Consider the following 27,423-nt stretch of genomic DNA (forward strand, 5'->3'; position numbering starts at 1 on the left):
TGTTTTGTACTATAACAACATGGCCAGTCCATTGGAGTCACACTCTGTGCAGTAGAGTTTAAATGCTTGGCAGTTTAGCTCCAGAAAAGACCTGGGTGTCTGGTACCTTGTTTTGCCAGGTGATCTTTGGAATCTTCCTAAGACAGTTCAAATGGAAGTGATTCAGTTTCCTGGCATGGCATTGGTAGACTGTCCAGGTTTCACAGACATCCAACAGTGAGGTCAGCACAACAGCTCTGTAGACCTTCAGTTTGGTAGACAGCCTAGTACCTCTTCTCTCTCACGCTTACTTTCAGAATCTCCCAAACACTGCTTTCTTTGTCACTTCATACAGAGATTCTCCTTTTTCTCAAAATTCTTCGTAGTCATCATTTCTTATGGCATAATAATATTACATTACATTTTTATGTAATCATAGTTTGTTCAGTTATCTGCCATTATACTTCCTAATTAGGTTTATGATAATAACTGGCTATATAATATTTCCTTGGTTTCCATTTACAATTCATACTGTGGGCTTCAATCTTTCTTAAACCCTTTCTACTATTACATGCTGCAGACAAACATTACAGATATGAACAGTCATGTCAAACATATTTCTTTAGTAGCCATGTTCCCCAAAAAATAAGCAAGGAAAAGAAAGAGAAGAAAATATGCTTCACTCTCCACCTTCAGTCCATTAGTTCTCTATCTGGTGGTAAATAGCATGGTTTATCATGAGTCCTTTGGCCCTCAAATTAAATTGTAGGATGGGATCTCACTTTGATTTTAGTATATATTTGAATTTCATGTGTATGTGTATATGTATACACACACACACACACACACACACACACACACACATGCGCGCGTGCGATTCATCTCTCTGAGTTCAAATCTGGCCTCAGACACTTACTAGCTGTGTGACCCTGGGCAAGTTGCTTAACCCTTATTTGCCTCTGTTTCCTCATCTATAAAATGAGCTGCAGAAGGAAATGGCAAATTTCTCCAGTTTCTCTGCCAAGAAGATCCCAAATGGACTCACAAAGAGTTGGACATGACTGAAAACAACAGAAACTGCACATACACACACACACACACACACACACACACACACACATATGCATATACATACACACACACATACACACACACACATATGCATATACATACACACACACGTATGCATATACATACACACACACACATACACACACACACACACACACACACACACACACACACACACACACACACACACACACACACACACACACACACACATATATATGAGCTTGTTTGGGATATACATATACGTCTTTTAAAATCATCAGCTAGGCATTTGATTTACTTAGGTTCCTTGAATTCCTACCTTCAGATGCAAGATCAGGACAGTCTTTCAAAATAACAATCAGTATAACCAAATTCCAAAAATCAAATAAAATGGGCAATATCTAGTTACCTGAAAACAATTCAAGACATATTCTACTTAAGTAGACAGAGAATCTGAGCTAATTTCTTACTGTAGAATAAAACTAATTTATAACTTGATTCTTTAGTATAACAAATATCTAGTATCATAAAATTCCCTTCTAAAATTTATTATTTTCTTTTAAAAATCTATAGGAAGAAAAGGACAAAGATGATTTAGCCAGTTAATAATTAGATTTATCCCCCAGTACAGAGGGAAAACATTATGGTTGGTATTTAATTTAATGTCAGTTGACATATTCTTAGGAAATTCAAACTAATTGTAATAGTAGCTTGTGTTTGCATAATTAGTAAAGGATAGCTACTCCCTGGGATTATATAATACATTCTAAAGCTAAATTATTTAAGTAAAGTATAACAGTTTTTGATCATGTTACTAATGCTTTCATCTCTTGCTTGCTATAGATAAAGATGATCAAGCATACTGATACCCTTTGCTTTATGGAACTGATGAGTTTCCATTCATTTTTCACTCCAAAATGAATTTCTTTTAAGTGAACTCTCTTTTCCCTTTTACTTTCATTGTCACATAGAGGAGTTTGTATTTGATCCTACCCATGCTTTAGGAAACTAATTTTGCTGGCCTTATTGAAAAAAAAATTGGAGTGAGAGAGACAGAAGACACGGAGGCCAATTAGGAAGCCATTATACTAGTACAGGTGATAGGTGATAAGGACATAAAGGGTATAAACCTTCAATTATATTTATCTATGTACAAATTGTATCTCCCTTTTAGAATATAGGCTCTTTGTATACAAGGACTAGGGTTTTGCTCTATTTTTAAAGTGTATGGCTAGTACCTAGCATAATGTCTTTGAATGTAACAGGTAGTAAATAAATGATTTAACTTGAATTCTTGCATGTTCTAATTTTTTAAGAATATCTAAACACAAGACATTGTACTAGCATTGCTTTATTCAAATCTTGACTCATAACTGGTTGAAATTATAAATAATTTTAAACATTTAAACATCTCATATCATTCGTCTCATTAAAAGAATAATCATATGACTTCAGTTCTATGATGCCTTTAGAGAAGTTCAGGGAAAGGTTCTAGGATAGATCACATTGTATTAGAAATTTTCTTAGTATTGGCCTTTTCTCTGCCTCTTTGATCCAGATAGAACTTGGCTTCTCTTTGGAAAATGAGATCTAAGAAGTATGATTCCATGGAAGTCTTGCCTGTTACATTGCCCTACCCCAGTAGTAAGGATAAGATGTTGGCATTGCCTTTCTAGTCCTAGAGTCTGAGCTTCGCACATGAAGAGACATCCAGCTCCTCTCAACCACCTTCCTCCTAAAATCTACCTTCCTGGCCCCATGTGAGAAACTCCCCTCTCCTATCCCTTATCTAACAGAGATCTGCATCTGGGGAAGTGCTTCAAGGTTAGCTGAATGACAGATTGAATCAAGTCATCGACAAGCATTTATTAAGAGATTATTATATGTGAGGCACTATGACCTCAAGGAGTTTATATTCTGCTATAAGAGATAACATGTAGATATATAAGTATATACATAACATATAGAAAATGAACACAAAGTAGTTTGGGAAGGAAGTGCTCTAGCAGTTGAGGGAATCAGTGAAGATTTCATGTAGAAGATGGTGCTTGGGCTAAGTCTTGAAAAAAACCAGAGATACCAGGATGCAGAGGTGAGGATAAGGAATAGTCAGTGCAAACATACAGAGGTGGAAGATCGAGCTTCATGTATACAGAACAACAAATAGACAAATATGGCTAAATTTACATATTATGTGGAGGGGAGTAACGTGTAAGAAGACGAGAATTAGCAAGGGGCCAGGTTTTAAAAGGTTTAAATGTCAGAGGAGTTACTATTTGATCTTAGACATAATAGGGTGCCAGTCGAGTTTATTGAACCAGAAAGATGTTGCCCAGATATAGGAAACAGACAATAGGAAAGTTTGGAAGGTGAGTGAGTTTGAGGGCAAAGATAATGAGTTCTGTTTTGGACATAAAATTTGGGAGGCTTATTGCTCTCCAATTTGATATGTCCAGCTAGTAGTTGGCAGTGTGAGAGTGGGAACTCCAGAAAGATATCTAGGCTCAATATATACATCTGGGAGTCAACAATATAGAGAGGATCATTGGAACTAAGGGAGCTATAGAAACTATTGAAACTACGAATGTTACCAAGTGAGAGAATGCAAAGAGAAGAGAAAAGAGGGCCTAATCAGGGACTGTAAATATTAATGTGAGTGTTCTTCCTTATGACAAATCATACATGCATTTTGCTAGGTAATAGAGACTGGGAAAGGATAAGGAACAACCAGGAATTGGAAAAACCCCTGCCCTTTTTCTTCCTTCAAGGGACCATATTGGAGAGTTCTTTTAAAATCGAATGAGATACTGTATGTACAGTGTTTTGCAATGCAAAGTGCTATATATAAGTGCTAGTTATTGTTACTATTATTTAAAATTCAGTTACATCCTAAGAAATTTAATCTCATTAATTATTGAAATGGTGATGAATGTGAACCTTTTGAGGGCTTTATTTTTTTTTTTGTTTACTGTCATAGGCTGCTTAATTAAATTATCAGGATACCTAAAACCTGAGACTACTGGAATGGAAATTTTGATCTAATAAGGGAGGTGGTAAAGGGAAGATGTGAGTTGATAGTTTGATAAGACAATATGAAAGTCACATAGGAGTCAAGTACTGAGAACCTTTTTATCTTGATGGGAAGGTGAGAGAGTGGGGATGAGATGGGTAAAAATATTCTTCATGTATTCTGTTTTATACATGACTACCTCTTGAAATCAAGGCTCAGCTAAGGAACCAACTTGTCCATAAAGCCCTCCATGATTCTTCTAAGTGAGATTGATCTCTCCTTCCTCAAATTTTCTTGGAACATTTTGTTGATCTCTTATTTGCCTTTATCATGTTCTTCCTTATATGTCATTTATATGCATTGTTTTGATCCCCTGGTAAAGTTTAAGCTTTTAGAATGTATGAACCATCTAAGAACTGTGCTTCTTAGCACCCTTTGTCTCCTTTTCCACTTCTCTGCCACTGTGCTGCAAAGTCCAAAGGGGGCCATGAAGGCCTAAAGGCCATTTTATATTTTTCTTTGTTTCATAGACCATAGCCAAAGAAAGCATCCAGCTTCTGACGTGATTAGTTTCTCAGTACTTGGGGATGTTAGTTATCAGGAAGTAGCACCAGCCTGCTGCCAAAGCCTCTGCAGCATAGGAGAATCTGCCAGAGCTTTTGTTATGATGGCATATATGGCTTGCCTAGCTAGGATCATTGCCACCCCACAGAATGACAACAAAGTAGGATTTGGTAGACACTTACAAGTCATCTGACTGAAAGGCAGTAGTGTAGTAGAAAGAGTGCTGAACCAGAACCGAGAAGCCCTGGGTTCAAACTCTGATTCCACCCTTTGTTAGCAATATGATCTTTATCCAGTACCTTAAGGTGTTTCTGAACCTAGGTTATTAACATGTTAGAAGCAAAAATGACTTCTTGGTGGAGAGGAAGTTGAGGTAAATGGCTGAAAACTTTGGATCATCTCTGGATTTTATTTATCCATGTTGTTTCCTGCTGCTTCATACAACTGAGAGTCAATTGTAGAAAGTTGGCAGCCTGCTCCGTTAGAGGGGAAGTCGGGCAAAGCATCTGGCAGGGAGAATATCAGAGGAGGCCTCTTTGACCACTTCTGGGAACCAAATAATTTCTCTTGTAGCAGGCGTCATTTTTGCCTTCAGGTCATATTTGGGGAGTTATGTTTCTTGTTTCTTTTTTCTTTTTTGATGGTGCTTCTCTTGAGCCTCTAATGAATCTTCTCTTGAGGTAGGAGCTCCATGATCATAGGATTATAGGTAGAGAGCTGGAAGGAAGGAGGAATTTGAGAGGCCCTCCAGTCAAGACTCCATCTTACAGGTGAGGCAATGACTTGACAAAGCTTACGCAGCTGGGAAGTAGCAGGGACAGGATTTGGACCCCAGTTCTTTGGCTCCAAATCAAATGATTTTCCCAATATATCACACTGTCTCTCTGGTTTTAGTAGAGACCCTAGCTCTTAGGTGTCAGAAATTGGCCTACTTTTCAGTGAACTATGATCCTTTCCTCACTATTTCTGACTTAGGTGAAAAAATTATGTCCATTTTCATATTTACTAAACATATTTGCCCCAACTTGAATTTTTTTTCTGTATGTTATCGGGGAAAACCAGTGTATACTATCTTCTGGTTGGTCTTAGCTGTCTGGATATACTGTCAAAAATGGGTGCAGGCTGATAAAATGAGAGTAGCAGTGTTTCATGTATAACCTGTATCAAATTGCTTGCCTTCTCAATGAGGGGGATGGGAAGGGAGAGAATTTGGAACTTAATTTTTAAAATGAATGTTAGAAAAAAAGAATGTTGAAAATTGTCTTTGTGTGTAATTGGAGAAAAATAAAAAATTAGCTTTTTATAAAAGAGAATAGCAGTGATTTTTTCAGTGTGGGAAGAAGAGATGATAATGATGATGAGGATGTAAGTAAAAAGTGTATATAGCACTTAACGGTATGCCAGGCACTGTGCTTAGTGCTTTATAATGATTATTTCATTGGGTCCTCACAACAACTCTGTGAGGTGGGTGCTGTTACTATCCCCATTTTCGGAAGAGGAGACTAAGGCAAACAGGGTCATGCGTCTAGTAAGTTTCTGAGGCCAAATTTGAACCCAGGTTTTTTTTTTAGGCAGTTGGGTCACACAGCTAGTAAGTGTCCAGTGTTTGGTCTGAGGCCGGATTTGAACTCAGGTCCTCCTGACTTCAGGACAGGTGCTTTATCCACTGTGCCACCTAACTGCCCCAAACCCAGGTCTTCTTGACCCCAGGCTTATCACTGTATCCATGCCACATCCCTCTAAATGTGTTTCTATTTGGTGCTTAAATAAAACTTTTAAAAATAAATAGCTTCAACTTTGTCTTCCCAAAGTTATTTTTTTTTTGAATACTTGCCATCTGAACTGCTAGCATATCCAGAAAAGATTAACTTTTAATTTTATAAACTGCTGCTTTCATTTCCAGATGATAACTCACATAAACATATGGCATAATATAAGCTGAATTTTTTATTTGTATTATTCTGTTTCTTGTTGCAGTCGCAATCAGCTGTCATCATTGCCGGCCTGCCTGTGTGGTCTCCCTCTCAAAGTCTTAATTGCAAGTAACAACAAGCTTGGATCTCTTCCAGAAGAGATAGGTCAGCTCAAACAGTTAATGGAATTGGTACGTTACTGATTTGAATGTTGTGATATTTGGTGATTGCTGTTTTTACTAATTACAGTTTACACAAGAATGCCAAAAGTTCCTTGTTACAATCAGATGTTCTACTGTCTTTTGACCTTGAATTCCTGGAGCTCTTCAAGGACAGCAGATATTAAATTTAAATCCAGTCATCTTTGCCTTAATGGAGAAGATAGTACCATTCATTAAAGAAGTTTATAAGTTTTTGAGATTGTTTTTAAGTTCAAAATAATTTCTAAATCATTTAAGTACAAACCTACCTTCTTCATAAATATACAAATCAAGATCATATCTTGTTAACATAGTTATACTAGGTGACAGAAAGGACAGCTTTAATTACCATCAGATTTTTTAAAATCGTAGTCCCCCCCAAAAAATCAGAAAAATAACTGTACTCACTAATAAGGACTAGAGCCAATGGGTAGGAGTAGACTGTCGGAGACTGAGGCCAGGTTAGAAGCATGGTACCGTACTGTCAAATTTTATTGCTTCTCTACTTTCTCTTAAGAAGCTTCCAGAGGAAGAAGCTACTCATCTGAAGGCAGGAGAATGCAGTGGAAACACTATAGCTTAGTAATCAAACAACCTGGATTCAAATCCAGGCTCTGTCATTTACTGTGTGACTATATATAAGTTGCTTAACCTGTGTACCTCAGTTTCTTCATCTGTAAACGGAGAAAGTTGTACTCCATGACTTCTTAGGTCCTTTTCAGCTCTATGTCTATGTTCTGTGAGCTAATTCAGGTGAATGAATACCCAGAGGCTCAGCTTTACTTTGAATCCTAATTGTTTCCAAGTTTACTAAGAAATTGCTCTTTTTACCTTAAAAAGCAAACAAAATCAAAAGAACTCACTTAGTTGATTTGAATAAATTGAGAAACAACCTTTAAGGAACCCAGTAGGGATATCCTTTGTAAGAAGCTGACAAACAGTCCATAAGATCTGATGTCAAAAAGTGATTGTTAGGTGAAGCTTAGGCCAGGTCTTTTCAAACCAAATAAGAGGATTGATAGGTTAAATTCTCCTGTTATTCAAGGGACATACCTCCACTATCAGAAAACTGATGAGATTAATTTGGGGTCCTTAGATATTGCACACCCTCATGCAATAGAATTAGGGCAGTAGAATTAAGTGTCATCTAGCATTTGTGCTATTGGATATGCCAGTTTATATGCTGAGTAGATGTAGAATCCCAGACTTAAGAGGAATCCTCAAACTCACGAGGCTGAGGCATTTTCTAAATACCTCATCAGCTGGTGTTCAGGCTTAAGCTGAGTGTTGTATGAGCATTGCCTCTCTTTACAAGGCAGTCTGTAAGCATAGGGACCTAGGAAGTGCCTAGGGCCTAGGAAGGATTTTTAGTCCATTCAGAGTGCTATAGGGACAGTCCTAACATCATCCTCTATGAATCAGATGTGTCAACAATGAGCAAAATATGCAGGGACATGAATATACCAAGTAGCTTACTAAACTCTAGAGCCCTAGGTTTGCAAGTTATATTTTGGCTAATAAAAATTTTGCAAAGCTATCTCAAGGTGCTAGTCCAATGCATTCTCTTCCAGTAAATCTGGAAAAAAATCTAATGTCAATAATTTAATTGTGACAAAAATAGCAGAGACAGATCAAGTAAGGCTTTCTTAGGCTTCTTCCCCACACCATGCACAAAAAGGAGGCGATCTCCCAAAGACTCGCACACTAGTGTGGAAGGGAACAACTGTCTGGGGAACTCATGCTTCAGGCTATCATAGCTGTGGCTCCCAGCAAACAGTCAGTCAGATCTGATGTCCTTCACCCCAACCCTAAATTTCACTCCTCTGGCTCCACTGGGTGGGTCCTGATTCCTCTCTGCATCACTTTTAGCACAAGTTTAGCATATTGTGATCCCAAAGCTATCCTTAGCCCTGCCTTCTTAGTCATAATTCCCTGCATGTCTTCCTTCTAAAGGTTCTGTTTCTGGCTGCTTTTTACCAAGTCACTGTTGCCATGGGCTGGAGCAATAGCTGATGCTTAATACCGCTTCAGGAATCATTAGCCCATTTTCAACTCTTTGGTTAGTCAGGCCTACACAAGAGTGACTAACAGAGTTCTCACTCATGCAACTGTTAAGATTGTATCTACTCACCTTGCTGCCTTTCCTCCCCACCCCCAGACGGAAAAAAGTAGCTGGGTCAGAGTGAGTAAATTTCTTTCACTTCTTCCCTGTCCCAGAATGCAGATTGTATACAATACCCTCATGCAGTACATACTTCCTGCTGAATCCTTCTTACACTTGGAATAACTATATCATTTTTCATTTGTCCTTTCAATTCCCATCACACCCTGGGCAGATAGTGCTGATGCCATGCAAATAGACTTGAATTTTAACACGCTTCCAAGAGGTACTTAGTAGCCCCAGAATGGGAGAGGTAGAGGTGCCCTATATTCCAGCACAAAGTCCCTGCTTCCCTTAAACTCTCATCCCAGTGGAAAATTTTCAATCCCTAAAAATCCTACCAGGTATATAGGTACAGTATGTAGGTGTACAGTATGTAGGTATACACCAAAACATTCATTAAATTGTACATAGCATACATATTACATAATAATCCTAGATACATAAACTACCTATACATAATTAGTACAGAGCATCTAATATTAGTGTTGTATGTAGTGTGCTGGATACATCAATCGCATATACTTCATAACGAAGTTGCATGTATTAGGTCAAATGCTTAATGTATAAATATATAGCATCTAACATTATCTAGTAAAATTGAATCTTTTCATCAGCTCTGTAGTTAGTAGAGACATTGTCTTTACCATCCATGATTATCAGTATTGATCCCTGCATATAAGCATGTTTGATCTTGTGTAATCTACTTTTATTCCTTAGTTTAAAAGAACTTTAATTGTGGCTATTTCATCACAAAGTTGGCCCTCCTTACTTAGAGGAACTACAGGAAAAAAATCCCAGCATTATTTTCCATAAATTTCTTCCATCTCTGACTTGTTGCTTGAAATAATGTAGGCAATGTAATTAATTGTATCAAACTATTTTTAGCAAACATTTGAAAGAAAATTCTCTGCAGAGCCTGCAGTAATTCTGGATTTATGGTAAGAAGCTTCTACATTAGGGTTGTCCCAGTCCTTATCAGCAGTTATGAGACCCTTTTCCTCCATGTTGATTTCCTTCTTTAAAAAATAAATATTGATGGGGTTTTTTTTGTTTTTATATTACAAACATTTTCAGATTACTCAGACTTGCTGAAAGGTCTCCTGTAACAAAGTAAAATGGTTAAAGTAAAACTAATGATATACAATCTCATCTAAAAGCACATGCAACATTCCACATTTATAGCACCCCCTACCTCTATTTAAAAAAGTAACAAATCTATTTTCTCTCTCTCCCACTCCCTACCCTTTAGGGAAACAAAAGAAAGGAAAAACAAATCTCTTCTAACAGTCAAGCATAAAACATATATGTCGCATTATGCATCCTAAATCCATCACTTCTTTGTAATGGATAGCTTTTTTTTTTTCCCATTGGTCCTCTGGAATCATGAATGGTCATTGTATTGAGTGTAGTTCTTACAGCTTTAAAAGTTGTTTGTTTTTACAACGTTATTATTATATGAAATGTTCTGGTCCTACTCATTTCATCCTTTATCAGTTTATAAAAGTACTAAAAATTGTTTATTTTTAATAATATTGATGTTAATCTAATTTTTTATGGTTCTGCTTACATCACTTTGTGGAAGTTCATTTAAGTCTTTAAGACACTTTCTATGATTTTTTGAAATCTTCTATTTTCTCATTTGTTACACTACAATAAAATTCTGTCACATTCATATACCACATCTTATTCAGCCATTCCTCAGTTGATGGACATCCCCTTAGTTTCCAGCTTTTTGCCACCTTGAGAAGAGCTACTATATTAAAAAAACAAACAAACAAACCAAGCGTAAGGGACCTTTCCTCATTTTTTAAATCCCTTTTGTGTATAGGTCTTGCAGCGTATTGGGTATTATTTACCTGGGTATTATTTAGCTAGATATTATTTAGTAACTTTTTGCTGTAATTCCAAATTACTTTCCAAAAGAAGTGTATCCATTGACAGGTGAACCAACAGCGTACCACTATGCCTATTTTCTCTTAGTCTGTCAAAAACATTTATCATTTTCCTTTTCATCATCTCTGCCACTCTGATGAGTGTGAAATTGGAATCTCAGAATTGCTTTGATTTGTTTTTTCTGATTGGTACTGATTTGGAGCATTTTCATATGGCTCTTAATCTCTTGGGTTTTTTCCATTGAGAACTGCCTGCTTGTATCATTTAGTAATTTATTCACCAGCAAATGGCTCTTTCTCTTTTAGATTCCTTACAGATTTTGAGAATGAGACCTTTATTATATAAACTTACTGTAAAGATTTTCCCCGAGCTAATTGTTTCCTTTTTAATCTTAGCTTTATTAGATTTGTTTGTGCAATCCCTTTTTAATTTAATATAATCAGAATTACCCATTTTGTCTTCTGGTAGTCTCTTTGGTCCATGTTTAGTCAAAAACTTTTCTATCCATATACCCAACAGGTAAAAATTTCTTTATTTCTCTAATTTGTTTATGATGTGATCTTTTATATCTAGATCACCTATCCATTTATAGCTTGTCTTATTATAAGATGTTGATCTATACCTAATTTCTTTCATATTGCTTCCAATTTTTTCCATCAGCTTTTGTCAAATAATGATTTCTTATCCCACTAAGGTCTCTGTGTTTATCAGATAGTATGGTATTAGATGCATTTGCTTCTTCTTATTGTATACCTAATATCATCAGTCTCTACTTTTTAACCAGTACCAAACTGTTTTCAGTAATGACTGCTGTGTTACGTACTATGTAGTATAGTTTGAAGTCTAGCACTGTAGGCCTCTTTTATTTATATTTCTTTTCATTATTTCTCTTGAGATTCTTGACCATTTTCATTTTCCATATGGGTTTTGTTATTATTTTTTGCTGGTGATCCTTTACTAGTTTTGTTGGTGTGGCATAGAATAAGTAAATTAATTTGCATAGTATTGTCATTTTTATTAAATTGCCTCACCATACTTCTCAGCAGTTAATATTTTCCCAATTATTTAGGGCTGTATTTATTTCTGTCAAAGGTGTTTTATAGTTGTATTTTTATAGTTCTTGTGTATATCTTAGAAGATCAACTTCCAATTATTTTAAGCATTCTATAGTAAATCTAAATGGAATTTTTTCTATCTCTTTCCTCTTTCCTATTAGAAATATTGATGTTTTGTGTGGATTTATTTTTATGCTCTATAAGTTGGTTCAAGTTATTTTTTTCAATTAATTTTTATTGATTTTTTAGGGTTCTTTAAGTATAACAACATGTATTTTAAAAGTAATGATTTTATTTCTTTACTATGGTTATTTCTTCAATTTCTTTTTTTGAGGGGGTTTATTGACAGAGCCAGCATTTTTAGTACAATCTCAAGTAGAAGTGATAGCAATGGAAATCCTTGTTTCATCCCTGAATTTATTGGAAAAGATTCAAACTTATCTCCATTGTAAATAATGATAGCTCTTGGTTTTAGATATAAACTATTTATCATTTTAGGGAAACAGTCATTTACTCCTATTTTCTAGCTTGTTTATTTTAACAGAAAGTGTATTGTATTTTGTTAAGCCTTTGCATTTATTGATATAATCATGATTTTGTTTTTTATTACTAGTATAGTTATGTGTCTGAGGCTAGATTTGAACTCAGGTCCTCCTGAATCCAGGGCTGATGCTCTATCTACTGTGCCACCTAGCTGCCCCAAAATGATATCTTTTAAAAAGTATTATAAGACAAATGAGAGCTATAGAGTATTGGGGAAGGGATCAGCAGCTTAAAAGAAGAGATATAAAACCTTACCCTAGTACCAAACTCCCTAAAAATAAGAATAGACCAAATGAAATTAATTACTCCAGGAGTCAAGGAGAATATTTAAAACAAAGTTAAAAGAATGACAAAATAGTGGGAAACAGATCAAGGAGAGGTAACTTATAAATCATAAGATTAACTGAAATACATGGCTAAAAAAGAAAAAAGAAACAATATCACACTTCAAGAAATCATTAAAGAAAATTGGCCATACATATTAGAACAAGAAGGCAATTTGGAAATTGAATCACTGATAACTTCCTAAAAGAAATCCCAAAATGAAAACTCCCCAGCATGTCATTGCCCATATCTAGAGTTTCAGACAAAGGGGAAAAAATACTACAAGCATTCAGAAAGAAAGAATTCAAATATCAGGATCACATAAGATTTAGCTGCTGTTATGGCAAAGGAAGGAACATGAAATGAGATCATCCAAAAGGCAACACAAAAACAAAAGTCCACAATCAAGAATAACTTACCTGGAAAAACTGAGCATAATTATAAAAGGAGAAACAAACGTATCTTACATGAAATAGATTTTCAAATACCTGATTAAAAAAAAACAGAGCTGAAAAGGAACTTTGAAATATAAATATGTAGCTGAGAGAAAAATAAAAAAGTAAACAATCAGAAGGGAATTTGTAAGGATAAAATGTTTATGTTCTAGTGCAATCAATCTTAAAAGAATTCTTTCAGAATCCTAATATCACAAGGGGTCATAGAAGTACTCATTTGAAACAGAAGACCTATAGAGAGTTTTGTTTTGTTTTGAAGATGTTATAAGAAATAAAAGGGGAAGAGGATACTTCAGGGAAAATGGGAGAAAATGTAGAGGAATTTGTTAAGCTACGTAATCCGGTTGTATATATATAAATTCATGCAAACATGGAAGTAATGGGAGGAGCAGGCATCACTTGAACTTCACTTTCATCTAAACTAGACAAAAGGGCAGAGCACATAAACATACACCCAGACACTCACAATAAGAGTTTAGTGTAGTAATATACTGAATTCAACAAGAATAGAGATAGGAACAGGGAAGGATTTGTCATGAGTAAAACAAATCTTGAGCTTAGAAAGGAGATAGTAAAGATGGAGTTTAAAAGAGAAAAGAAAGGCTAATAAGGATATAAACAGGGAGGGGGATGTTTAGAGAAGAGAAAAAATGGAGGGAAAGAAACCATAAATATCATAACTTTTAATGTGAATGGGATGGACTCACCCATAAAATGGAAGAACTTAGCAGAATGGATTAGAAAACAAAATTCGACAATGTGCTGTTTATAAGAAATATACTTGAAACATATAGACATGTAGTTAAAATAAGGGATTTGATCAAAATCTGTTATGCCTCAGCTGAACAAAAAAAGCAGAAGTAGCTATTGTGATTTCATATAAGGCAACAGCAAAAAAGAGAGTTAATTTAAAGAAAAGAAAGGAAAACTATAGTTTGATGACAGAAAACAGACAATAAATTGCATTCATACATACAGAGTGACATAACTTTGAAATACTTAGAGGAACAACTATATGAATGATGATGAGAAATGGACCATAAAAATATAATAATGGGGGACCTCAGTTTACTCCTATCAGCCCTAAATAAATCTAACAGAAAATAAACAAGAAAGAAGCCAAGGACCTGAATAGAATTCTAGAAAAACTAGGTGAGATAAACCTCTGGTGATTATTGAATAGAAATATTAAGGAATGCATGACATATTTACAAAAATTAATCATTTCTTTGAATATAAAAAGCTCGCAAATGCAGAAAAAAGAAATATTATGCACCTCCTTTAAAGGGTTTTCACTAAGCATCATAGAGACCAGAAAGAATAAAGTAATGGCTCTTTATTCTTTCCTTATTTTAATTCATACAAATTGAGAATCAAGACTTAAAATGAAACATCCAATCGTAAGAGAATGTCAGAGTAGGGTCAGTGAGGAAACAATAAAACCAAGATGATTTAAGGAACCCAAGATGAGCTGGGATCAACTAATTGTCCTTCAGAAAGCTGCCTCTGCACACAGCACACCTAATTCCTCCAGGCTCTCCATTACCCTTCCTGCTTAGTCTAGCATACCTGGTACCTAGTTCCCAATCACTTTCATACTAGAAAGGGGCCAATTTTTACTCAGATCTAATGGGCTCCTATCTGTGATGTCATAGGGAGGTAAGCACTAGGTATTGGTAGGGGAAACCTTTCTGAATCAAGAAGAAAGTATTGGCATCTAGTTTGGAAGGTTACAGAAAAGGCAAAGAGAGGGGCACACCCAAGTGTTTAGAGTAGAGACAGCTTTCCATGAATGAGCCTTATAGGTCACAGAGAGGCCTATGTGTTCCCTCCCAGTGGTCAGCATAGTTCCTGGCTTGATGAAAAGTTTGAGTGCTTCACAAGTACACAGAATGTAATACAGTGGCATAAGCTTCATTAAAATGGGTGTTTTGAAGAATTGGGAAATGGCCATACTGCACTAAGGGCCATTTTTGTATTTTTATTGTGTTTCTTGAGTTGCCTCAATGCCTTCTTCTAATTTGGTATTTCTTCTTATCATTGCTCCAATCAATTGATGATATAAACTATAGACACATCTAATTCTGAAATGATTCACATTATTTCCTGCCTAATTCTATCATCAATTTCATTGTGATACTGTTTTGTTCTCATGACATCTACCTCCTTCCACCTCTCTTCTTGAAAGAAGTATTAATGTGATACTTAAAGAAAGTTTTAAATTGTCTAGTGACCAAACTTCTACTGATGGGCCTCTTTGTATCTAGTTAACTAAGTGCCTTTACAGACAATAGAAATAGTGTGTATCTGGGATCATCTTCAAAGCTTTTCTAGCTTGATAATACCTACTGGGGATTGTGCCCCACTAGTATCAATTCAGAACAACCTCTCCTGAATAATGAGGGACTGGATTAGGACTTTTTTTTTAGGACTTTTTGTTCAGTCTTAGGCTACATTAATGGAACGATGGTGTTCAGGATGACTATTATTAATATTCTACCATGCTCCACTTGAGTCAGGCCACATTTTGAATATTGTTTAGAATCACAGAGTCTCAGAGTTGGAAGGGAAACCAGAGGTCATTTATTCTAACTGATGCCAAACAGGAATTCCCTATCCAATACCCCCCAAGCAGTCATATAGTTATCTACTTAGAGACCTCTAGTGATAGAGAACTTATCATGTCCCTTGTATATTTTAGGAGAGATATGGGCAATTTGGAATACGGATGAGTTCTTTTAAAATGCAATGAAAACTAGACACTGCCTTGTGGAGTTTAATTGAAAGACCTGTGTAGACTTGCAGAAAAGAAAAATTGAAGAACAAGAGGAGGCAGACTGACAGTATTTAAGAGCTATCATGTGGTAAAGAGGTTATACTTTTCCTTAGTCCCAAAGGGCAGAACTAGTAGTAACAGGAAGAAGTTATAGAGGCAAATTTTTGCCTAAAAAAAGGAAAAATTTACTATAAAGTTGTACCATAGTAGAATGGGCTGCCTGGGGAAACAATACATTTCCTATCCTTGGAAGTCATCAGGAATTAACTGGATGACTGTTTGTCAGGGATGTTCGATTTAATTTGTATTGGTCTTTAAGAATCACTTCCAATTCTGAGATTTTGGGAATTCTACATCTTTACTTAGTAGTATAGCTAAGAAAGAGGAAATAGTTCTCATTTCTGGTTCATAAAGTTATATATGTGTGTGCGTGTGTGTGTGTGTGTGTGTGTGTGTGTGTGTGATATATATAAAATTGAAAAACAATTATCTGTTTATAAACCATCATTCTCTAAGAAAATTAAAACATTCAAACATAAAATGAACCTATGCAATCATTTACTTACACTCTGACCACAAGAGAAATTGTGGGAGCCAATCCCAGAAGTGGAAGTTTATCATTAGACATTTTTTCTCTTAAAACCCTGCCATAACTACAAGATTCCTGGTAATAGAAGGCTACTGAAGGATATGCTTGCTCATGTATCTTTGGTGACATGAACCAATCCAGCCACAAATTTTGCATGGTCACACAGGGACTTAGATGTTTCTGCCCATAAACTGACAATTATGTGTGTGTATATATGTGTATAATTTGGCATATGTAAATATTTGTGCATATATTAAAATATGTCATGTATATAATATATGTATACATATATATCTGCATATATACACATATATGCATATATATAATTTCTTGAAGGTCCAAGAAAGACTTGAAAGTATTAATTAGATTTAACCTGGTATTTTGGTCTTCTGTACTGAGAATAATATGGAACTGATAACCTATTTGTGTCATTTTATTTTTAGACTTAGACCTAACATCCCTTATTATATGTGATAATTTCTAAATTTTCACATTTTGGGAAGGTAGAAGTCTTTGCTGTCATATTTCCTTTACCCTACTTGGATTATAAGTTCCTCATAAGTTAAGATCGATTTTTATCCATTTGACCGTCTTTCTCTCTTCATTTTCCCGCCCCCTAGTACACACAGTGGTTGCTCAATTTATGTTCTTAAGAAGAGAACCAAACAGATATCTGAAAGTAGACAGAAGAGGTCTAGACATGGGATATTACAAGAATAGATTGTATTTTCAAAGGCCTTTGATGTTGGGCTTTGGAATCATGTGGATCCACTTAGTTGAGCAAGCAGATGAGTGGTCATTTCCTAGGGTGGTTTTGCCTATGTATCAGTTAAAAAAAACTATAAAATATAAATAATCCACTTAGTATCAGAACTCATATTCTAAGGATAAAACATATTGACAAATAAGTAACAGTTTCTACAAATCTACTGTGATATATGCCTAGGGATGTCCCATGTAATTGATTATATTCATTGACTAGTAACTACATCTCACATTTATCTGTCAACATAGTTTATCCTTAAATTATGTTTTGGTAGTAAATGAATATATAATAGTAATAGATCTGTTTATTCTTTCTGCTCTTTCACATTTATTTAGAAATTATTTGTGCCCTGGCGTAGCATATAATCTATTTTTGTAAGTAAATCCTGTGATACTGAGAAATATGCATATCTTTAGTTGCTTCACCAAATAGTCTCAAGATTGGTTTTAGTATCTTTTAAAGAAAAACTAGTCTAATTTGTATAGGGGGTAGAGATTGAGATATTGCTCCCACCACAGCTGGTGTATAGCTTATCTGAGTCTGTCTGGGTCTTGGTTTATGTCTATCACAGGGATGGTCTCTAAAACAGGTATTCCAAAGATGATAAGAAAAGGCTTAACAGTTATCAAGTATAACGTTCTCTCTGACCACCTGACACAGCCATCATTGCTAAAACCTCTAATAGTCTCTATTTTGAAGATATTGATTAGCTTACATCATGGCCCTACACAAAAGGCACACACACACACACACACACACACACACACACACACACACACACACACATTCTCTCTCTCTCTACATTGAGGAGCACAGAGACATGGGGAAAATCACCCAGAACATGAAGCTCTTAGAGATACGCTGTTCCAATAATACAGTCTCATCCGGCGTTTGCTGATGTGCTTACACTCTCTGTTTCCTCTCCCCTCCCTGTGTCTGTCTGTCTGTATTTCTCTCTCTCTCCCTTTCCTTATACATTAGTCAGAGCTTCAACTTCAACCAACCACTAAACATCAGTCCAAAGGTTATGGCTCTTCCTGTTTGTTTGTTTTTCATCTGTTACCTGCAGCCAGCCTCAGAAATGCAAGGAAGATGGATGTTGTCCTCAGCGTTACTCCCAACAGCTATTGCTTGCTCCTTCCACGCCTCCTGCTTTCCTGGCTTCAATGTGGTAAAAGATAAGGTGGCAGTTTAGATTAATTCTTTGGTGAAAGGTTATTATCATACTTCCTTTCAAATAATTCCTAGAGATATTCATTAAATCATTAGGTTTCCATAGAATAGTTGGAAAACCATATTCTACTTTTTAAGGCTCTGATACTGGTAGAATACACTGTATAAATTTGAGCTATAATTACATCACTATTAGCTGTAGTGTTGGGGAATGCTTTGCAAGTGAAAAGACTAGAGTGTACCACATTTTTAATACTTGCAGACTTCAGTGTGAAAATATTTAAAGCTGTAGTTTAATTTTATTCACTTATGATGATATTTCTTGGCATTCATAGTGTTCTGTTATTTTTTTCTTTTAAGTAATAACTTTGGCTAAGTAACCTCACATCATATCATCTGAGAAATAGGTTTGGACTTCTGGAATTTCTGAAAGGATTCTGTAGTGTTTATGATGATAAAGTGAAATACCATTTAAAATCATGAATGTTGGAAATTCATATCCATTCCAGAAGTGAGATAAATACAGCAGTATTCTGGCTTAACAACCACTTCTCTGAGGGGAAATATATATTCAAATATACACAATGCTTAAGTTTAATCTGTATTATTTACATTTTCTCCATCTCTTTCTTAAATGTAAACAACAAAATGATAAACCAACCCCTGATTGGTAGCATTTGCAAAATTCCAATGTATAAATTCCCCCACTGAAAATTTAACAGTTGGTAGGTTAGCCAGTTTGCATTGGCTCCAGCATATCCCTGGATAAATATTACTGCACTTTGATTTTTAGTTTTTAAGCTTTTCTTGAACTCTACTAAAGTAGAAATGAGCTACATTTTAGCTCGAGTTTGGATAGAGTACTTCTGAAAAATAGCTATTTGGAGAGCAGTTGGTTTTGTATTTTCTATGCTGAGCACTCAGGCCCAGTAACACTTAGATTTTTATTGACCAATTCCACTCTTACTTCCTAGCTAATTAAGACATGATTTCTCCAGGTGAAACTATTTTATCACCAAATTCATATAACCTCTTTAGAAATCAGTGAGAATTCATAGAAAGTTTAGAAATGTAGCATTGACTTGGTACCTACAAAAATGTTAATACATTTTGGAAATAACCTTAATTTAAATATATTAGATCTGACAGCCTTTTTTCCATTATTTTGTCAGGACAGGAAGTAACTGACAACTGTTCAGAGTATTATTAACAAATCTGACCTTCACCAAATACCCTTCAGAGTCTGAATGGACAATTTAACTGTGTGTTTCTAATTGTCTGCAGATGTCCTGTAAGTCAGAAGGAAAGACTTGCTTCCCTTGCATAAATTGTTGGAGTTTTTTAAGTTAAGAAATTTCTGAGAAGAATTGCTGAAAATCAGTTCTTCCTCATCTATAAATTTATATATTTCTACCTGGACAATTTCTGGTTTTTAAGTTAAAGTAATTTATTAATTTGGAATCTATACTTCTTGAAAAAATATTTTATGGTATGATTAAGAATATGTATCCTACTCACCATTTTCTGTTAAAATATTTACTAAGTGCAAAGTAAATGCCAGTTGTGCTCTAAAGTAGGGTTAAAGTACATATCTCTAGAGATCTTATTCCTAGTAATGTGCTATCTAAATAGTTCAACTATTTTATTCTCACATTTTAAAAGGTCAGAAGAATATTGCATTGTTGACTACTGAAAATTTAAATTTTTATGTTTTTTAAAACAAGCCTTTTCCATTAATTATAAAAGACTATAGATATGACCTGATTTAAAAGTGGTGTGTCTAATTTATTTTTCCTGAGAGAGTAATATTTTAAAAGGTCAAATACATCATATAAACTTCTGTAAGAACAAGAAGTCAGTCAGTCAACGAGCATTTATGAAGTGCTTACTGTGTGCCAGACATTGTAGTAAAGGTGGAGATTCAAAAAAATTCAAGGGGCAGCTAGGTGGCACAAGGGATAGAATTCTGGCCTTGGAGTCAAGAGGACCTGAGTTCAATTCTGGCCTTAGACACTTAACACTTTACTAGCTGTGTGACCCTGGGCAAGTCACTTAACCCTTATTGCCTCACCAAAAAAGAAAAAAAAATTTGAGCCTTATTAATAACAACTCAGCCAACCCCCCCTCCAGTTATTGTCTAGTTAGTAATTAATATATTGTGCTGAATTCATTTATAATAAAAAAAATAACTGTAATACCTTTGGGATGAGGATATATACTCATACACATACATGGACATACACATATAAACATGTCCCTCATTCCAAAGGAATAGGGGTTACCTATAAAATCACTGTCTTTCTCTTTCGATAGATGGAGATATATGTGTATACACACACACACACACACACACACACACACACAGAGATATATATACATATACACACCTATTTGAAAGAGTAACATAAATTGGGCAAGGCTTCAGTGTATCTTGCTTCTTTAAAAAGCTTGTGTACAAAAAAAAGACAATTATATTAGATATTTTACATAATAGTAATTTGTCATATGAGTTGTAAAAATGGTGCTTTACTTTCTATTTTTCAAATGAAAAAGCAGATTCAGAAAACCAATTTATTCCCTGCATCAAAGTAAAAGACATATAAATGATAATGCTATGTCAGTAATTTCTAAAAAACAAAAATTACATATAACCTTACCCAAGATTATATTAGATTGCCCTGTCACCCTAGGGTTACTTAACTCTAGATTCACATAGATTACTGGATTAACTGTGGGGTATATTGGATGGCAAATGTACCCCATTTGACTGTAAACACCCCCTGCCAACTCAGCTAGGAATTTATTCATTTTTCATCAGGCTAGCACATCAGGAAGAAAACATACATTTTAGAAATAAAACATTTGATTTAGATAAAACAGTTGAAAAAAACACTCTCAGAAAGCATACTTTAGGGGTTAGGTCTCATCCTTCAGTAATATGTGTCAAGAGACCTTCTGGAATTCACACTTGAGGGAGAGACCATGGCTCTTGCATGTTGACATTGAGGGTTGAAAAGATCCAGTTTTTCGGTGTCGGAATCTCTGGAGTGTCTGTCCCTGTTGCAACACTAAATCTCTTCCCTTCCCTCATACTGTGATGTTGTCTCCCCTTTTCTCACCCCACTTCCATTGGCTGCATCCCTAAGTCCTTTTCTTCCATCCTTCCTTAATTTCATGTCTGTGCCAAAGACTGTGTCTATGTATTGTTTGGGAATGGAGAGATGTTAATAATTCTTTGGTAACAAAGCTAGCAGTGTTTCCAATCTTTCCTCCATTTGCTTCCCCCACCCCTACAGGTTCAAGAGGTCCTGTCCTGTTCTTCGCCCAGAGCCCAGCTCCTAGCTCTGAGAAAGTCCTAGAAATCAGAAGACTTGAATTTTAGATTTGTCTCTGCCATGTGGGCAAACCATTTCTTCCTTTAAAAATTAGGGAGTTGGATTATACGTTCTTTAAGGACTTTGCAAGCTCTATATTATATATTGGAATTGCTATTTTGAGTCTAGTGGTGGTTTTCTTCCAAAATGTAGATTAATTTTCAATCATTAATATACAGATTGATTTTTATAACCACGTACCATGTATTACTTTTCATTTTCATGTCTTCCAAACTTAGAGAGAAAAGAGGAATACAGAAATACACAATAGAGACTGTGTGTATATGTATATGTGTGTGTGTGTATATAATCACTAAAGAGTATTTGTTAAATATATGTTTATTAATCATAGTACACCAGATGTTATTTCTAGCAAGAATTAAATAGATAAAAATTGCTTAAAATAGGCTTTCACTCTTGGGTTTTAGATATTGAATTTTAATGCCTTTGAGGTGATGCCTTTTTTGTTGTTGTTGTTGTTTTCAAGAAGGGAGGAGGGTGCTAAGCATTTGCATAAGTAAAATGATGAGTTCCAGAGTTTCTAAGTTGTAGCTTGCTGGGACTTTACCCAAAATACACAACAGATCCTGAGATACCAAGTGGAAGATCCTGTGGAATTAGAGACATAAAAGCAAACGTGTTAGGGCCCCAAATAAGAACACAGTCAAAACTGGATGTTGTATCAAGATTTCAGAAGTTGAGCATTACAGAACTACAGATTACCCAAAATAATAGTTGCTATTGAAGCAATACTCAGTCATGGATAATAGTTTGTTACTTTTTTTGAAGCGAGAAAGAGTATCCTTCCTACAGCACCTTAGCCTTGGAAACAAATTACCTTGGTGAAGATGTATAAACAGAGTATCCTAGCTCACACAGAGCTGTATAACATACTAATTGGTTACCATACAGTGGGATCACAAACTTAAAATAAGCATGTGTGATGCCCATGTGTAAATTATTCATAAGGAATGAATAGTGATTGAATCATTCATCATAGTCCTCCTTACTCAGAGAAGGGCTCCTGCTGCACAGTTTGAATACAAAGATAGAGGAGAGGAAGAATAGAAGCCCTCTTTCTCCGCTACCTGAAAACATGATCAAGTCTCCCACACCCTTTAAAAACCTTCACTAGATTATATTGTATTTGCAAGCTGTCATCCTATGACTCCTCTTTCAGCCATACTCCTTGAAAAAGTTGTCTACATTTGATGCTTTCACCTCTCTTCCGAACCCTCTAGTCTGACTTCCTAATTAATCACTCAACTGAAACTGCTTTCTCCAAAGTTACCAATGAACTCTTAATTGCTGTATTTAATATGTTTCCTCATTTCTCATCCTTATGAACCTCTCTGTAGCATTTGGCACTGAAAATCAACCACCCTTTCTTTCCAGGAAACATCTCTTTTGAGAGTTTCACTCTCAGTTCTTTTCTTTCCTATCTGGCCACTTCATCTTAGTCTTCATTACTGGCTCATCATTTATTTTATGCCCCCTAACTTTGGGTATATTCCAAAACTTTGTCCTGGTCCTGCTTTGCTTGTTTCTGTAAACAAAAGGCTCCTAACCTGGAGGCCTGTGAACTCATCTTTGAAAAATATTTCAATAACTGTGTTTTAATTTAATTGGTCTCCCTTGTAATCATATGTGTTGTTTTATATATTTTAAGAAGGGATCCACAGGCTTCATAAGACTAGGAGTCCATTGCCCCAAAAGGTTAAGGAATCCCTGTTCTAAACTCTTTCATTGGTGGCCTCAGTAACTCCCATGAGTTTAATTATCACCTCCATGCAAATGAACCCCTATCTGTAAAACCAGTCCTAGTCTCTCTCCAAAACTCTAGTCCCATAACTCCAACTGCTTATTGGATATTTCAAACTGGGTATCCCGTAGGCGTATCTAACTTATCATCTTCAAAACAGATTTTATTGGTCTCTAGGTTAGCGAACCCAGTGTGGTCCTCAACTCTTCACTCTAACTCACCCCTCTTTTCCTAGTCAGTTAGCAAATCTCGCCATTCCTACCACCACCACTTCTTCCCCTCCATTCTCTTCTTTCCTTTCATATAGCTACCTCTCATCTTGGCTTTTACAATATTCTCCTAATTGGATTCCTTGGTTCAAGTCTCTCCCCACTCCAGTGTACTTTTCACTCAGTCACTAAAATTATTTCTTAAAATTCAGGTCTGACTTTGTTATCCATACCACCTCCCCAACTAGTCCATTTCAGTGACTCCCTAATATCAAATATAAACTCCTTGGTTTGTCATTTAAAGTCCTTAGAATCTGGCCACATCTTAGCTTTTTGGCCTTATTACCCATTACTCTCCTCTACAAACTCTACAGGGCATGTAATGAAGTTCTTGCTGTTCTGCACATATGACACTCCATCTCTCATCTCCTTTTGCACTGGCTGTTTCCCATGCCTTGAATGCATTCCCTACTGATACTTCTTGGAATCCTTGGTTTCCGGACTCAGCTCAAGCTCATCTTCTGCCCTAAGACCTTTCCTGGTCAAGGTTACCATGTATTTTCTATGTATCCGGAAATTTGCCTGTCTCCCCCATTAGAATGTAATTTCCTTCAGAGCAAGGAGTATTTTTCTTTATATCCGAAGTACTTTGCTTGGTGCCTGACACATAGTAGGCAGTAGTACACATAGTTGTAAGTGCTTATTGATTGACTCTCTGATTAATTGAAGGCAACATGAAAAATTTACCTCTGTCTTAATGTCAAATTCCTTCAAGGAATTCTAGCTTGGACTGCTTAATCCTTTGGAAAAATAATACATGAATTTCCTGTTGCTTTTGCCACAGGATGTCAGCTGCAATGAGATCACAGCTCTGCCACAGCAGATAGGACAACTGAAATCACTAAGAGAACTGAACATCAGAAGAAATTACCTTAAAGTTTTACCACCAGGTAAGAAAGTCAGTTAAGCTCAACAAACAGAAAAGGGAACAAAACAGAAAATTCTTAGTTTTTTGTGTGTTTAATTGCTTTAGGATTATTTTTAAATTTTAAATTAGATGAACATATGACTGAACATCAAATGACAAGAAGGTTGGGGTTAGGTTGTGGGTTCAAGGTACAAGTATAATCTAAAAAGCAGCAACAACAAAACTGAATTATAAGACTTGGGGAAAATATTGGCACTGTATAGAGGTTAGGTATTTTGTCATCTTGGAATGTACAACCTTCAGTTTTCAGTTTAGTTGCCTGTATTTTTGTCTGAGTCATGAGAACCCACTAGTTTCAGGGGTATGATCCTTGGGAGAGTTGTAGCCAATTCTAGGGGAAGTGAGAATAAGGGTTTCTGGATTTACACTGGAAGCACCTGTCTTTTTTTTTTTTTTTTACTACTAGTTATAATGACAGCTGCCTCTGACCAGGCTGTTGCTGGGGCACATTAATTATGGGAGGCATTTAAGTGTAATAGAAAGAGTGTTGTATTTGAAGTCATCAAGCCTCAGTTTCCTCATCTGAGGAAATAATACTGTTGGACTAGATGCCTTCTGAAATCCCTTCCAGGTTTTGATCCTTGCCTTTATAATGCTGTGAAGTCAAAGGGTCTGGATTCAAATCTAGGCAGTTCTCTAGGTGTGGTCAGACCATGGAGGAGGTGGCTTGAGAGTAGGGAATGAGTTCAAAGTATTACTTTTTCATTTAAGTCTTAACTCTTAAAAAAAAATCTAGCTAGTTCTCCTTTTTGTCATTCCTAAGTCTCTTAATGATTTTTCCTTCCCTAAAAGTTATTTTATGGGTAGCTATATTTTTGTTACTATATTTTTTCTGCAGAGATTTTTGTGCACTTAAAGCTGAAATGTTTCAATTTACAGTGAAACCTTTTTTTGCTTAATTTCCTGAATATCAAGTTTCTGAAGAAATATGTTAACAAAAGAGTATTGGTAATTCTCTTGGACAGTAAATGTATACTTACTGTATTTGCTTAGACAGTTTTAGTACTACCCATCCTCTTATATTTTGACAAGAAAAATGTCATCAATTTACTTTGCCCCTTGTGGTGTTTTGTGGGGTTTATTTTGATTTTTGTTTTTAAACACACCTGTTCTGAGAATATACTTTGTCCTTGCTAGGACTTGCCACAGGCTGGGGTGGAGGGAAGGAGCAACTCATCGTACCTTTTGCATGATTTTTCTCTATTCCTTTCTTACGTTTCCTGAATAGAGAGGGTCTGGGGCTCTTATCCATTTTTTTTCCTTTTCTGTGCCCTTCCCAACCTGTAGGTAGCAAGCTGGATTGTCCTTATTTCTCTTAAGCACTAGGTGCTTAAGATCCAGGTCTGAAGCTTGAAAGGAAATCCTAAAAGGACTCTTCATGCACTGAAAATTCAGCTCTCTTTTCTCCGTATCTGCTTCCTGTGTTTCTCACAAACACCTACAGCTTTGCTTAAAACATTCTTTATTCTAAACAAGAAATCTCAAGTCTTGATTTCTTTGTAAACTTAGGGGTCACCAGGCTAGGCTCAAGGTCCAATATGGCAGATTTATAGACCCAAGTTCATAGTATATTCATGGAAATATAGTCATGAAACATGGATGGCACATGATTATGCCCCTAGTTAGAGAAAAATATCTTAACAGTGGACTGGGGATTGAGATTCCAGCTCTGTACTTGGTAAGGTCACTCTCCCCAGACTTGTCCTACTATAACAAAGGGAAACAGGGAAACGTACAGGACAGGGTCAACAACAACTGTTTATGAGAAATAAATTACATCGGTCACATGCAGTCTTTAACAGAATAAAAGGACATGGTTAGAAATAGGTGCTTGTTATACTGAACTGAATCAAGACAGGGAAAAGGAATAAGGACAGTTGCCAGTTCCTCTGTACGTTTTCTTTTTTCTTAAGACACCTGAGAGAGTGCCCAAGATTAAAAAAAATAATAAAATGAATCTTTCTAATTGCTACTCTAGCTTTCTCCTGTCCAGTCTCCCTGGAGACTAAGGTTGAGGAGGGGAACTACTGAGTGCTCTGCTGTTCCTTATGTCTGGAGGAAGCCCCACCACCTCCATCCTCTCTGTACTTTTTCCTTTCTCACAGTCCCACTACAGCCAAACAATGAGATTTTTCCTTGCCCTTAGAGATGAGCAGAAATGACTTCAAATCTCAAAAGTCTATGCAGATCCAAACCATTCTTATCCCCTCTTGTGGAGGTATTATACCTCTTGATTTTCTGGATGATTTCTGTGTAACTTTGAATTATTAAGTTCTTAAGTAAAAGAGAGGGTACTGAACTTTATTGAAGGTTGCTGAGAGTAACAGCAGACCATGAATCACAATAACCGTCCCCCCATTGTCCCTCACACAACATTTTTCATAACCCTATTTTGTAGTGAAATTATCAAGGCTTTGAAAAGGGAAATTAGGAGGGCATTTAATGCTGGTGACCGCCCTCTTATTTCTTCGATCTCTTTCCTAACTTGACTTTTGTTGTTGCTCTTGTTGTTTAGTCATGTCTGACTCTTGGTGACCCCATTTGGGGTTTTCTTGACAAAGATACTGGAGGGGTTTGCCATTTCCTTCTCCAGCTTATTTTACAGATGAGGAAACTGAGGCAGAGTTAAGTGA

General features: G+C 35.9%; 1 protein-coding gene across 1 annotated transcript in view; it reads left to right on the forward strand.

Moving 5' to 3' along the window:
* Window positions 1-27,423, forward strand: part of LRCH1 (leucine rich repeats and calponin homology domain containing 1) — a 252,689-nt gene that overhangs the window by 148,735 nt on the left and 76,531 nt on the right. The window contains 2 exon segments of the mRNA XM_020993705.2: window positions 6,584-6,710; window positions 24,647-24,752. Of these exon segments, the coding sequence (XP_020849364.1) occupies window positions 6,584-6,710; window positions 24,647-24,752 (233 nt within the window).

Source organism: Phascolarctos cinereus, unplaced genomic scaffold (assembly GCF_003287225.1).
Source record: "Phascolarctos cinereus isolate Bilbo 61053 unplaced genomic scaffold, phaCin_HiC Scaffold_726;HRSCAF=1367, whole genome shotgun sequence".
Lineage (NCBI taxonomy): Eukaryota > Metazoa > Chordata > Mammalia > Diprotodontia > Phascolarctidae > Phascolarctos > Phascolarctos cinereus.